This window comes from Rhincodon typus, chromosome 1, assembly GCF_021869965.1.
Source record: "Rhincodon typus isolate 14 chromosome 1, sRhiTyp1.1, whole genome shotgun sequence".
Classification (NCBI taxonomy): domain Eukaryota; kingdom Metazoa; phylum Chordata; class Chondrichthyes; order Orectolobiformes; family Rhincodontidae; genus Rhincodon; species Rhincodon typus.
This window is the reverse complement of record NC_063332.1, coordinates 11092533-11107792: the sequence shown is the minus strand read 5'-3', so window position 1 is coordinate 11107792 and position 15260 is coordinate 11092533. Positions and strand designations below refer to the sequence as shown.

Below are 15260 nucleotides of genomic sequence, written 5' to 3'. Positions count from 1 at the left end.
ACAATCCTTCACCTGAAGGTGATATAATTTGTGCAGTTGCCCTGACATCAATATGACACTGCTCTGACCAATTGTTTTGGGCCATAACTGGCCAATCATTGCTTGGTTGGAATATTGTTATAGGCCAATGGCTAAAGAAAATCTGTCTCTTTGAAGATTTAGGTGGCTTTTTTCTAAACTTTAAGTGTCATCTAGAGAAACAAAATTTCCAATCAAACTCCTACACGTTTGTTATAGATCCATTCACTCCATTCACTCCAAGGTGAGTTTAAGAACCTGTCCTTTGCTTTGATACGAACTCTGCGAACTTTTGCAGCTGGACAGGGTTCGATCTGTTTGCTGAGGCCGTCTATCTGAACCTTATGGGAAATACAAAAGCAAATTAAAGTCAAAAATCCACATTAACACACCCCTTCAAACTCCAGATCAGAACTCCTTCTCAGAGCTAAAGAGGGGTCACTGGACCTGAAACGTTAACCCTGCTTTCTCTCCACAGATGCTGCCGGACCTACTGAGTTTCTCCAGTGCTTTCTGTTTCAGTTTCTGATTTCCAGCATCCACAGTTCTTTGGATTATCTGCAATGTCTGTACAGTTTTGCAATAACCACTCACCTCACAACTAATCCTCATTCTTTTTTAATCATTAGCTGCTCCCCACCCAAATCTCTATACTAACTTTCTCCAGAGCAATTTCCAGATGACCTTGCCAAGTGTGGCTATATTCCGCAATTCAACATTCACTATAGAATGGTTTATAACAGAGGGCACCACCAAGCCACAGAAATGACAAGATTAATCTAGTGACCTGAAAGATGATTCTGCAGACTGATGATTGAAAATCTCAAATAGGTGAGAAGGACCGCCACTTTGGGAACCTGGGAAAGATACATTTGAGGAACTGGATGCCATTTCACAGCAGTAAAGGAAGCTGTTCACCCCATCATGCCTATACTAGCTCTTAGAAGAAGCTATCCCATTAGTTACACTTCTATACCCTGTAGCCCACATCTTTCCTGTTCTCAACTATCTCAGTATTAGAAGTTACAGGGGAGCAAGGGGACTTATGCACTTACCTTAGTGAGTTGCTGCAGTGCATCCTGACAATCGTACCCATTGCAGTGATGGTCAAGGGGTGGACCATTATGTCCAATGTCAGGGGCTCTGATCAAGTGACTTGTTATGGCCTGGTTTGCATTTCTTGAACAACATCATGATAGCATCCAAGTGAAAGATGAGTCTACTACACTAAGCCTGAATTGAGAAATGCGAGTGAGAATGTGGGCCAGTTCCGCTTCTGGTTAATGGTGATCTCTATAATGCCTTCAGTATTTATCATTCCATTGAAGGGTCCGGGGAGATGTGGGGATATAGGGCAGTTCAGAAACAGAATCATGAATCTGCCACAGCACAGCAGCTGTTTGAGCTGTTTTGGCTTTGAAGGAACAATTTCTCCTGTGCCACTCCCTCGCTTTCACCTGTAAGCCTGCTCTGCTTTTTTCTGTAAGCCTGCCTATTGTCTATTTGGGATAATTATCTAATTCCTTCTTGAAAGCCTTAATCGAACCTGTGTCCACCATGCCCTCAGGCAATGCCTTCCAGCTCGCAACAGCTCTCTGATTGCATTAGTATTTTCTCTTGACTTCATTACTCCTTTTGACATATGTACCCTCATGTTCTCAATCTTGTGACTGATGAGAACAGTTTCTACCTGTTCACTTTATCTAGATATCCAGATATATCTGTGTATCTCTATCAAATCTCCACGTTCTTCTCCAACGAAGACAGCATCAAATTCTCCAAGCTTTCTGTTTAAATCAAATTCCTCATCCTTTGAACCATTTTCGACTCTGTTCTGCACCCTCTCCAATGCCTTCACACGTGGGCAGTGCCCAGAACTCGAGATAAAGCCAAGTTAGTGTTCTATTCAAGTTAAACTGCATCACTTCTTTATTGTTGCACATTATGACCCTATTAATAAGGCATAGGATGTTGTAAACTTTATTAAACACTCACTCAACCTGTCCTGCTACCTTCAATGATTCATGCACATATACAGCTAGATCCCTTTGCTTCTGTACATCTTTTAGAATTTTATGTTGTCTTTCCTTTTCTTCCTACAAAATAAATCACTCCACATTTCTCTGTGCTAAGTTTCACCTTCTACTTGCCTGCTCATTTCACCAACATGTCTATACCCCTTAATAAAAACCGAAAGAACTGCGGATGCTGCAAATCAGGAACAAAAACCAAGTTGCTAGAAAAGCTCAGCAGGTCTGGCAGCATCTGTGTAGGAAAAAACAGAGTTAACGTTTTGGGTCCGGTGACCCTTCCTCAGACCCAAAACGTTAACTCTGCTTTTTCCTTCACAGATGCTGCCAGACCTGTTTTATGTCTATACCCCTTGCACCTTTATGATTCACAATGCTCCTGAGTTTCAAATCATCCACAAAGTTTGAAATTATGCACCGTATCAACTTCTAGTTCATTAATCTATACCCAGTAAAGCAAACCTCCCGGTACAGACCCCTGGGGAATTCTAAGGCATTTGTTTACACCCAGTCACCAGTTATAATACACTTCACTTACCCTTGTGACTGATTTGCCATAAGTCTTCTTCAGTTTGTACTCCATCTCAAAGTGAAGTGGAAAATAGGAATAAGGTTCAATCCAGGTGCATGGGTACTGCCAGGAGACATTCCAAGAATTGTTTCCCACTTGTGTAACTGTGATATTCTGTGGAGGGTCTGGTATAACTGTTTCACAAGGGAAAAATAACACATAAATATCGACGTCACAGTTCAGTTAGCAGGCAAGAAACAACATTCAATTGTTTCCAATGCCAAAGGAAGAATTGCATTTACATAGCCCTTTACACATCTGTACTTGTTCCAATCCCTTTACAAACAATGAGGTAAATGTAGTCATTGTTCAAATGTAAGAAACGTGCCAAACATAGACAGTAATGGGATAATAGTGAAGAGGGTGTAATTTTTAGTGGTAGTGATGGAGGGATTACTATTTCAACTGTCTCATATTAACTTCATTCAGGGCGGTATCTTTCTGCTTGACAGGCCTAGTTTAGGAACCGAAGTACTGAGCAAGGATCCAACTCTTCATGAGTTAGTATCTGGAACTGCAAAAAAGACAAACTTTTTTTTTAGAAAAACCTCATGAGATGGGAGGATTGCTGACATTTACTTTCCTAATTGCCCTTGAGATGGTGGTGGTGAGGTATCTTCTTGAACTACTGCAGTCTGTCTGATATCGATAACACTATTATAGAGGGCCCTGCAGGATTTTAACCCCTCATCATTACTTTACCTACATGATACATCATGTGCACAATGGAGCGATGCCCATTCAGTGAGGTCATGCCTGATCTGATAATCATCAACTCCACTTTCCTGCCTTTTCCCCTTAACCCCTCATTCCCTTCCTGATTAAAAATCTGTCTCAGCCATCAGTTCACCTCATGCCCCAGCCTCTAGAGCCCTCTGTGGTAAAGAATTCCATAGGTTCACTAACTTCTGAGAGAAGAAATTCTTCCTCATCTCTGCCTTAAGCTAGGTGATCCCTTATTCTGACAATATGTCATCTGATCCTAGTCTCTCCCACAAGGGGAAGCAACCTTTCCCCACCTATCCTGTCAACTCCCCTAAGAATCGTGTATGTTTCAAGAAGGTCACCTCTCATGCTTCTATATTCAAAGAGTACAGGCTCAATCTACTCAACCTCTCCTCAGAAGACTGCCCCTCCATAATGGAATCTGCTTAGTGAACCATCTTTAGACTGTCTCCAATTCCTTAGATAAGAGGCCAAAACTGTTCACGGTATCCCTACAGTGTTGGAAGAGGCCATTTAGCCCATCGAATCTGCAATGACCCTCCAAAGAGCATTCCACCCAGACCCAAAACCCCATCCTATTCCCACATATATCATGGTCAACCCCGCCTCGCCTGTACACTACAGGTTAATTTGGTAAGGCCAATCCACTTTAACTGCACATCTTTGGACAGTGGGAGGAAAGCCATGCAGATATGGGAAGAGCGTGCAAACTCCACACAGGGATTTCACCCGGGTCCCTGGCACTGTGAGGCAGCAGTGCTAACCACTGAGCCAGTGTGAATATTCCTGAGGTATTGTTCAAGCATAACAGGGAGAGCATGGGGGCTTTGATGTGTGATTTGTGCCAGACTCTCTGTAAAAAAGATGGTCTTGTCTGGTCTTAAGGACTCTCTTTATCCTAAAGAAATGTCCTATACTCTGGTATTTGCATCCTACTGGCTGCTATTAAAGAAACAGTGGTGGTTGCAGGTGGAGTAGTTATCTACTCATCTTCAGAATTTGCCTATTCCCCAGAACTACTCTTTGCTTGTTCTGATTGCCAACACTATAGTGGGCATATCGTTAACTATCCCTACGTATCCTGACAGCTGAGGGTTAAAAAAGATTGGGAGAGATTGGAATTGGCAATAGATCAGACGAGACAGTAGTTGCAGTGGAACAATTGTTTCTCAGGCAACTGAAGACTTTTCATCATCATTCATCTCTATTACCATCCCACCAACTGTGCAAATGATTGAGTTCAATTTGTAAATGTGCTGTGGTGCTTCAGAACCTCCAATTTGCATCTACTGCCTCCCAACACTTTGTGCAAACAAATCGACTTCTGCCAAGTCCTTAAACCTCCTTGTTGCTCTCTGTGCCTGAGAAAGGTGCTGGAAACAATGCCAGAATATAATAATGGGAAGCGTAGAGTCATAGAGTCATACAGCATGTAAGCAGATCCTTCTGATCCAACCTGTCCATACTGAACATGCTCCCAAACTAAACTAGCCCCACTTGCTCACATTTGGCCAATACCCCTTCGAACCTTTCAAATTCGTGAACTTCTCCAATGTCTTTTGTAAATGTACCCGCATCCATCACTTTCTGTGGCAGTTCATTCCATACATAAAGCACTCTCTGTGTAAAAACGTTGCCCCTCATGTCTTTGTTAAATCTTTCTCTTCCTGCCTTTAAAAATATGCTTGCTAGTTTTGAACTTCCCCATCCTAAAGAAAAGACCTTTGCCATTCACGTAATGATTTTATAAACCTCAATAAGATTACCCCTCAACCTCCTATGCTCCAGTGAGAAAAGTCCCAGCCTTTCCAGTCTATTTTAAAATCTCAAACCATCCATTCCTGGCAAATTCCTGGTATATCTTTTCTGAACCCCCTCCACCATAATAATATCTTTCGTGTAAAGGGTGACCAGAACTGCACACAATACTCCAGATTGGGCCTCATCAACATCCTGTAGAACCTCAACATGATGGACTGGGCTATTTATCTCCTCGGGCTCCTCTGATATCTAATAAGATTGTGAAAGCTCTTCCCCCTCACCTTCACCTTCCTGTCATCCTCGTTGAGTCTAAAAACCAATCAATCTCAGCCTTCAATATACTCAATGACTGGGTATCCACTTGACAGTAACTTTTTGAAGGAGACAGGATATCTGAACAACACACTTTGAAAAGGATGTGAAAGAGATTGTGCAGAGGAGAATTATAAGCATGTTAAAAATTGTTTATGTGTAGCAACTAGCTGACAATATTCTTTTCAAGAGCCAGGAAGGTTAAGGAAAGATTTAGTGGAGATCTTTTCATGAGAAACAGTTTCTACTGGCAGATAGGCCAATAGCTAGAGGATGCAAATTTCAGACAATTGTCAAAAGTACCAGAGAAAAAAAAGTTGTACAGCAAAGTATATAACATTATGACCCATAGAATCCCTACAGTCTTGAAGCAGAACATTCAGCCCATCAAGTTCATGCTGACCCTCCGAAGAGCAGCCAACCCAGACACACACCATTCCTGTAACCCCACATTTCTTATGGCTAATCCACATAACCTGCACCTCCTTGGACTCTATGGGCAATTTAGCATGGCCAATCCATGCACATCTTTGGACTATGGGAGGAAACCCATGCAGACATGGGGAGAATATGCAAACTCCACACACACACACACACACAGTCACCTGAGGGTGGACTTAAAACCAGGTCCCTGATGCTATGAGGCAGCAGTGGTAACCACTGAGCCACAGTGTTGCTCTGGAATGTATTTCTTGAAAGGATGTAACTAGTAGATTCAATAGTAACTTTCGAAATGGAGTTGGTGATATACATCAAAAAGGAAACATTTGCAGGGTTACAGAGAAAGAACAGGAGAGCAGCACCAAATGGATGGCACAGGCATGATGGGCTGAACTGTCTCCTTCTGTGCTGCATGATTCTGTGATTTGACAGGGCATTGTGAAGTCCCTTTTGTTCCAAAGAAACCCGAGTGCTTCCACCACATCCTCAGGGCATTGCAGCTCGCAATTTGTGCAGACATCTGCAATTACCCAGCCGCTCCCATTTCTGAGGCTGCACATGAAGGGACTTACCTATGTTCTCCACATGAAGGACAACTTGCTGCTTTTGGTAAGAGGCACTGTTTATGGCCTCCACAACAAAAATATAGGGGCTGTATTCCTCTGCATAAGGTGAGTAGTTGTCCACAGTGAAATTGTAACTATGGTTATTTCCAGAGTTGGAGTAATCCAAATAGTGATAGCTGCTGTCTGGAATTCTGGAAAAGAGAAGAGTGGGAAAGGATTATCTCAGTAAATGGAGGCTAAGGAAGAAAAATGAGTGTCAAGGGTAATATATCTGCAAGTTGGGACCACATTAACTGCACATGCGTTTCTTACTCTTAGAATACCTGGTAGAGTGTTGCTAATATAACTCTTAAAGAGATCACAGAGATTGTATTCATCTTTACTGCAAGGCAAAAGACAGGCAAGCTAAGCTCAATCAGTCTGCGATTACAAACCTCAGAACATAATAACCACCATTATATGTGATTGTGCAATTGGAAATCATTTATTGAATAATCATGACTGTGCTAAGAGTTACACCAGATACCAACTTAAGATAATCAACTAGGCTCACAGTGTGATGCACTTCCATGCACCAGGAGCTACATATATTAAGGCTCTTTGATGTCAGGAAACAAAATTTTACACAGGGGCAGCACGGTGGCTCAGTGCCTCACAGCGCCAGGCACCTGGGTTCAATTCCACTCTTGGGCCACTGTCTGTGTGGAGTTTGCACGTTCTCCCTGTTTCTGTGTGGGTTTTCCTCCGGGTGCTCCGGTTTCCTCTCATAGTCCAAAGATGTGCAGGCTAGGTGAACTGGCCGTGTCAGATTATCCATAGTGTGCAGGCTAGGGGGGTTAGCCATGGGAAGTGTGGGGCTACAGGGATTGGGGTGGGGGGTGGTGGATCTGAGTGAGATGATCTTCAGAGGATCAGTGTGAACTTGATGGGCTGAATGGCCGGCTTCCACACAGAAGGGGTTCTATTCTATGATTCTATATCATACCTCTTACTTTTAAAAAAAGGGGGCAATGCAATCTCTTGCAAACCACCTGGCAACAGCCTGGCCAATGAGAATGTACCAGCCTGTTCTAAGAATTAAAATTTACAGCTAATGGTTCTCACTGCACCTCCATGCCAAAAATGGCCCAACCAGCCTGTACCCTCTTTGCTTGTTGTATAAATTAACGTTTCTTTTTCCAAGTCTGTTTCAAGTGTGTCCCTGTCCTGACGAGTGCAAGATGAAAAACTTTGCCTTTGTGCCTCTTTGCAGCAATGTTTATGTCCTATTCTACCAAGCCATTGCACAAGAAAAATTCCCTGGGACTGTTTGAAGAGGTGGCAAGATCTCCCCAGTGTCCAATTTATCCCTCAGCCAGTGTGAGTAAAACCCGGCTGTTTATCTTATTCTGATCTGCGGAAGTTGCATTGCACAAAATGGCTGCTGTGTTTCCCCATTACAAATGTGACTACATTTTAAATATAAAAATGAGCTGGATGCAAAGTTCTTTGGAGCTTTCTACAGGTAGGAACGATTGGATTGAAATACAAAATCCTGCTTCCTTTGATGATTTTCAGAAAATAATAAAATGAACAGAGATGATCTATAGGGTCTTTTGTTGAAAAGTGGCAAGTTTATAGGGAGAGGGGTTGGACTGAAATGTTTGAGCACAGCAAACCAGGAGATGGAAGCAATTCCAAGACATTGGCGTTACCACAAGGTAGAAGCGCTTGGGGTCATTGGTGAAGAAGCAGATAGAGATGGGATGAAATGAAACATAGCTAAGTTGGTTCCATAATTAACCCACCAAAGGAGATTGCAATGAAGTGCAAATAAAAATCAAATAATTCACACAGAGGGTGGTGTGTGTATGGAATGAGCTGCCAGAGGAAGTGGTGGAGGCTGGTACAATTACAACATTTAAAAGGCATCTGGATGGGTATATGAATTGTAAGAGTTTAGAGGGATATGAGCCAAATACTGGCAAAGGGGCTGGAATAATTTAGGATGTCTGGTCGGCATGGACGAGTTGGGTCCAAAGGGTCTGTTTCCATGTGGTGTAACTCTATGACTATTAGATTGCCAAATGCAGGTAAATGGGATTAGTTCAGTTGAAGAAACCTGGTAAACATGTTCCCATGCTGTATACCTCTATGTCTGTAGTGGAAGGAACTGTAAAGAGAGCAGTGAGGCCAAGCTTTGAAAACCAGCCTTTTAGGGCAGCCATCTTAGGGTTGCCATATAGAGGCACGTAGCTCTGAAGTGTCTCCATGAACCTTTACAATACACCATCAAGAAAATAGAATGATTTACATTGCTCAGCACAAAATTAGTCAATATAAATTGGGGATGCAACTCAGAGTTAATTGAGTCAACATTTTCCATTCTATTTAAGTCAAACAATGGGTCTGTTTGCAGTGAGACCGAGATGGATTTTCAGTATACTGTATTGACAGTATTTTTTTGTCCTACATACCTCTTGTAGTACCTCAGCTTGAAGATTGCTGCACTGCGGGTTTGCCAGGAGCAGGTGATGTTACCATCGAATGTTCGGGCACGACAACGTACTGGAAGACAAAAAGAGTGTTTTCACTTGTTGGCCCCTGTTAGACCTCAAGTAGGCCATTTGGCCCCTTGAACCTACTCTGCCATTCAATAGGATCAAGGCTGATCCGACATTCCTCATATCTACTTTCTTGCGTTTTCCCCACAACCCTTCATTCACCTACTGATCAAGAAGGTCCTGTCACGTATTCACTTCCTGCTCCCAGTATGTATCACAGAATTTGGGGGAGGCAACGGCCTAGTGGTATTATCACTGGACTGTTAATCCAGAGACCCAGATAATGTTCTGGGGACCTGGGTTCAAATCCCGCCACGGCAGATGGTGGAATTTGAATTCAATAAAATATTTGGAATTAAGAATCTAATGACAACCATTGTCAATTGTTGGAAAACCCATCTTGTTCACTAATGCCCTTTAGGGAAGGAAACTGCCATCCTTACTCCAGACCCACAGCAATGTGGTTGACTCTGGGCAATTAGGGATGGGCAATAAATGCTGCCTAGCCAGTGATGCCCTCATCCTGTGAATGAATTTTAACGACGTGGTCAAACCATAGGCAAGTGAAAGATCCTACATCTGGTCCAACCCAACCATCAGTTTGTACCAAGCCATAATAACTTGCTGCATCAGGACAGCAAAACCGATGACTAAGAGAGGATACTGGGAAAAGGCAGGCACTCCTTACAGCAATGAGGCTGCAGTGACATGATTGATCCAGGCTCCTTAATCTTCTTTTAGTTTACTATTCCAATCCCATAGCATTTTTACTGCAACTTGCATAGGCAACCTATGTAATAGAAATGCAAAATATTGCACTTAAGTTTCATGTGGATAATGACCATTTGGGAATGCTACTGAGGTACGTGGTGCTACTCAAGAAGCTTGATATCATCCTGGGAAAAGCAGCCTGCTTGTTTCACACCTCATTCATCCATAAATATTCCCTCCACCACTGACACACAGTGTATAGAATCTACATGTTGCACTGTAGCAATTCACCAAAGATCCTTAGACAGAACCTTCCAAACCCATGACGACTTCCATCTAGAAAGACAAGGGCAGCAGATACATGGGAACACCATCAACTGCAAGCTTCCCTCCAAGCCACTCACCATCTGACTTGGAAATATATCGCCGTGCCTTCAGTGTCGCTGGGGCAAAATCATGGAATCCCCTCCAGAACAGCGCTGTGGTGTCCCAATCCCCAAAGACTGCAGTGACTCAGAAAAGCAGCTCACCACCACCTTCTCAAGGATTATTAGGAACGGGTAATAAATGCTGACTGAGCCAGGACCACCCACATTGTCTGAAAGAATATGTGGTGTTTTACAAAGGGGCTGGAAAGGAGGGAAGAGACCCAGTGGAAAAAGATATCTCCTGGGTATCTCCACACAGATGCCAGCATATCTCAGACCCTCAGACTGTTTTCTGCTTATTCAAAAAATACTGCAATTGTTGGCAACAACCAGTAGAAAATATTTGTTGAGTTTGTTAATAGAAATAGTGTTCTTTACATTAACAACCTGTTTCATAATTTGTTGGTAGTACAGAACTTAAGTATTGTTGTATAAAGTGACATGTTGGTGTAATATTTTGCCTTGCAGGACATGGCAAGAAGACCAAATTTCAAATGCAACAACAATTTATATGGCTTGAGGAACAGGATGCTGATTTGTTGACAAGGAGATCGCATTCTTAGAGATTTTATGCACATTCAATAAGAGAGAGAGTAGCTCAAGTAAAGGAAACTATTATTAACAGTGAAAAAGTATAGGATAAACTTGGTCAGCAAGTTTCCAGGCCTATTCCAAAGAGATAATGGCAGAGATAGTAGATGTCCTACACATACCTTTCCAAAATTCCTGAAATTTGAGAATAATCTCACAAAATTGGATGTTGGGAAATATTACAGTGCTGTTCAATGAAAGAGGGAGATAGAACACAGCAAGTTCAGTCTAACAACAGTCATGAGGAAAATGCTAGAACCTTTTATAGTATATGATTACAACAAGTCAACATGGTGTGTTTTGGTTCTCTTACTTAAGGAAGAGTGTATATATATTGGAGGCAGTTTGGAGAAAGTTTAATTCCAGATGTGGTGATAGATTTGCCTTATGGTGAGAGATTACACGATGCAGGCCTATTTTCACTCGAGTTTAGAAGGTTGAGAGGAGATCTATTTGAGGTATATCAGATGCTAAAGGGAATTGACAAAGTAGACATAGGGAGAATGTTTTCTCTTGTGGGGCAATCTAGAATGAGAGACCATAGTTTTAGGACGATGATTAGCAGATTTAAGAGGAGAAATTATTTATTTCATAAGTCATAACTCTGTGAATTCAATACCTCAGATTGAGGTGGACATTGAGTAAATTTAAGGAGGAGACAGATTTTAAATTAATTTTTAATGAGTTAAAGGGTTATGGGTAGTGGGTTGGAAAGTGGTGTTGAGGCCGAGATAAAATCAGCCATGATCGTATTGAATGGTTTGAGGGGCTGAATGGCCTGCTCCTGCTCCTAGTTCTTGAGCTCTTATGAGAGGTGTTCACATTGAAAGGTAAGGGCGCTGACAGGAGCCTGATATCAGGAAAATTGTGGGGCCACAGTCTCAGGATAACGGCCCAATCTTTGAGGATGAAGAGGAGAAATTAGTTCACTCAACGTTTTGTAAGTGGGTTGGAGTTCTCAACCCTCTGAGTGTGTGGATGCTTCATTATAATAGGTTTACGATTAGGGAGACAGAACTTTGGTCTCACACGGCATCAAATGATATGGACAGGACCAGCCATGAACATATTCACAGAATCACAGAAGTGCTATTGAAGTAGAAGGGGGGCCCTCGGTCCATTGTGTCTGCAAACATTCATTAAATGAGCATCATAACCTAATGCAAATCTCCTGCTTTTTCCCCATATCCTTGCAGGCTATTTCTATCCAAATAACCATCCAAATCCTTCTTGAATGTTTCAATTGAATCTGCGTCCACCGCATTTCCAGGCAGCACATTCCAGACACTAACCACTCGCTGTGAAAAGTTTGTCCTCAATTCACCCTTGTTTCTTTTACAGATCAATTCAGAACTATGCCTTCACCTTCTTGTTCCTTTTACAAGTAAGGAGGGCTTCTTCCTATCGACGCTGTCCAGCCGGCCCATAATTTTGTAAACCCCTTTCAGATCTCCTCTTACACTTCTTCTCTCCAAGGAGAACAGTCCCAACTTCTTCAATCTATCTTCAGAACTGAAGTTCCTCATCCCTGGAACCATTCTTGTAAATCACTTCTGCACTTTCTCTAGGCCTGAAACGTCAGCCGTCCTGCTCCTCTGATGCTGCTTGGCCTGCTGTGTTCATCCAGCTGTACACCTTGTTATCTCAGATTCTCCAGCATCTGCAGTTCCTACTATCTCTGCACTTTCTCTGATGTGTTCACATCCTTTCTATGTTATAGCACCAAGACCTGCATACATTACTCCAGCTGGGGTCTAACAAATGTGTTGTACAAGTTTGATATCACCTCCTTGCTCACGTATTCTGTTTGCTACACTGGGTTATACCATGGGTGTGGCACAATGAGTCGTATGGTATATTGTTCCTAATTCCTGTGTTTTTACTGCTAAACCCTCTGAGTATTTGATGCATTTCTTTGTCTTTATTTCTGTTAGCTTGAAGTACTTTTATGCTGTCGATTCTAATTCACCAGAATTTGAATTGTGACTGTCCCAAACATTGTTTAAGAAAATTGATAAAGACCCAGCAGGAAGATGGTGAATTATTTTTGCACAATGTGATTTGGAATGCTGCACCTCAGAAGGTGGTGCAAGTAGATTAAACAATAAACTGTCTCGAGACAAAAGACTTGAAAGGGGAAAACTTGCTGGGCTCTGATGAAACTGCAGGCGAATGGGAGCAATTGGTCCTCCATCAAAAAATCAGCAGATCTGATGGGCCGAATGACCTCATTCCGTATTGCATCATTCAATGATTCACACAGAGTGGTGTTCGATCTTGTGGTTGTAACTACATTCAAACGCAACTCCTCACAGCTACAATTAGATCGACAGAGCATTGATACTTCAATTTCTAAACGGAGAAAGGTTGCAGAAATCTGAAGCACAAAGTGACTTGGAAGTCATAGTCCAGGACTCTCTTAGGGTTAACATGCAGGTTCAGTTGACAGTTAAGAAGGCAAATGCAATGTTAACATTCATTTCAACAGGGCTAGAATACAAGAGTGAGATGTACTGCTGAGGCTGTGCATTTGGAATATTGTGAACAGTTCTGGGCCCCTTATTTAAGGAAGGATGAGTTGGCATCGGAGGGGGTCCAGAGGAGGTTTGCAAGTATGATCCAGGGGATGAAGGGCTTACCATATAACTTTGAAAGCTCTGAGTCTGTATATGATGGAGTTGAAAAGGATGAGGGAGGATCTTATTGAAACTTACAGAATACTGGGAAGCCTGGATAGAGTGTATGTGGAGAAGATGTTTCCACCAGTAGGAAAGACCAGGACTAATGGGCACAGGCTCAGGGTGAAGGGACAACCCTTGAGATCTGAGATGAGGATAAATTCCTTCAGCCAGAGGGTAGTGAATCTGTGGAACTCATTGTCGCGGAGGGCTGTGGAGACCAAGTCGTTGAGTGTATTTAAAACAGAGATAAATAGGTTCTTGATTAGTAAGGGGATCAAAGGTTACAGGGAGAAGGCAGGAGAATGTAGTTGAGAACCATATCAGCCATAATCGAATGGCAGTACAGACTCAATGGGCCAAATGGCTGCATTCTGATCCTATATTTTATGGATCTATGGTCTAATAATTGTGGAGCCAAGCAGTTAAACTGAGTTCTTCATAAGTAGGAGTGGGGATTACTGTTTGTGAGGTAGAGCATATATTTTAAAAAGAACAATATCTCATAAAGAAACTAGTCATCCACATTTTCCCATTGTTTCAGCCCCACCCCTGTGCCACTTACTTGTATTGGAAAAGATGGGTGATTGATCCTTCTCACTGATCACCAAGTAGGTGTGGTTCACCATTGTCCCATTCTGCCAACATGTGTAATTCCCAGCATCTGGCTGATCCACATTCTCCAGGGTGAGCTCCCTCCCTGGCGGAAAAGGTTCTCCGTCCAGTTTCCAGGTGACCTCAGTGGAAGCTGGTGCCTTGCATGTCAAAGTGATGCTCTCTGTCCGTTCCACGATACTCACTGTCAGAAACAGTCACTCTGAGAGTCACAATCTCATCTTTGAAGCAGGGGCTGAGACTTTGAGCCTTATTCTAGAGACCCAAACACATATAATATCTAGGCTGGTGTTCTCAATACCATACTGCAGGAGAGTCACACTGTCAGCGTTGCGGTGGAAATGTTAAATTAGGCTCCATCAGCCTAGCAGTTAGACACTAAGATTCCTTGGCACCATTTAAAAGAATGATAGAGTGGGGTTCTCCTTCTTAGCATCCTTCCTTCAATATCACCAACACAAACAATTGGGTTGTAATCTCAGTGCTCTTTTAGCTACATCATGCTGTAACCATGAGTTTAGTCAGATATGGTGAAGTATAAATCTTTGGGATGGTTTAGAATACTAAACTCCAAAATATTACATTGCAAGAAAGCAGCTTTTAGCAATGTTGTTAAGTTGTCTCTGACTGTGTTTTATGTTGAGAAATGATGAGTTGGGAGCAGACATTCCCTTACTATTATTGCAAGCTCTTTAAGAATGTAAGATTAACCTGTGTCTTCCCCTTCTTTTCTGCCAGTCTGATCCCCACCTGTCTCCCCTTTCTTCATATTACTAATTTTCTTTTTCAAGGAACACACTTATCTTTCCAATCTTTAAAGGCATCATGGTTATGAGGAGGAAGCAGGAATAAGAGTTGAGGTCGAGGAACACCCATGATCATTTTGAATGGCGGAGCAGGCTTGACAGGCCGAATGGCCTACTTCTGCTCCTCATTTCTATGTTTCCACATATCCACTCCAATACTCTCCTGGTCACCCAGTCTTCTTGACAACCTTATACTTATCATTCTGGCCTTAATCATTGCACAAGATCCACTTTTGTGCTTTGATGAGCTACTGCTCACCAGTGCCTCAAACTTAAAATTCTTACATTCACATTCAAATCTCTCCATGGCTTTGCCCCTTCCCTTTCTCCATAAACGCTTCAGGGTTCAGTCCTTAAGAGAATGCTGTTTTCTGCCAACTCTGGCCAAGACCAGTATGTTGGCTGGACAGTTGCTTTGCAAAGCAGTGTGATGCCAACAGTGTGGGTTCAAATCCTGCACCGG

General features: G+C 42.4%; 1 protein-coding gene across 1 annotated transcript in view; it reads right to left on the bottom strand.

The window, feature by feature from the left end:
• Positions 1 to 212: 212 nt before the first annotated feature.
• LOC125484189 (interleukin-12 subunit beta-like) overlaps positions 213 to 15260 on the bottom strand; it is a 31658-nt gene continuing 16610 nt past the window's right edge. The window contains exons 2-6 of the mRNA XM_048601844.1: positions 13942 to 14175; positions 8882 to 8972; positions 6432 to 6616; positions 2587 to 2753; positions 213 to 359 (exon numbers count right to left, since the gene is read on the bottom strand). Of these exons, the coding sequence (XP_048457801.1) occupies positions 213 to 359; positions 2587 to 2753; positions 6432 to 6616; positions 8882 to 8972; positions 13942 to 14175 (824 nt within the window). The remainder of the gene's footprint in view (positions 360 to 2586; positions 2754 to 6431; positions 6617 to 8881; positions 8973 to 13941; positions 14176 to 15260) is intronic.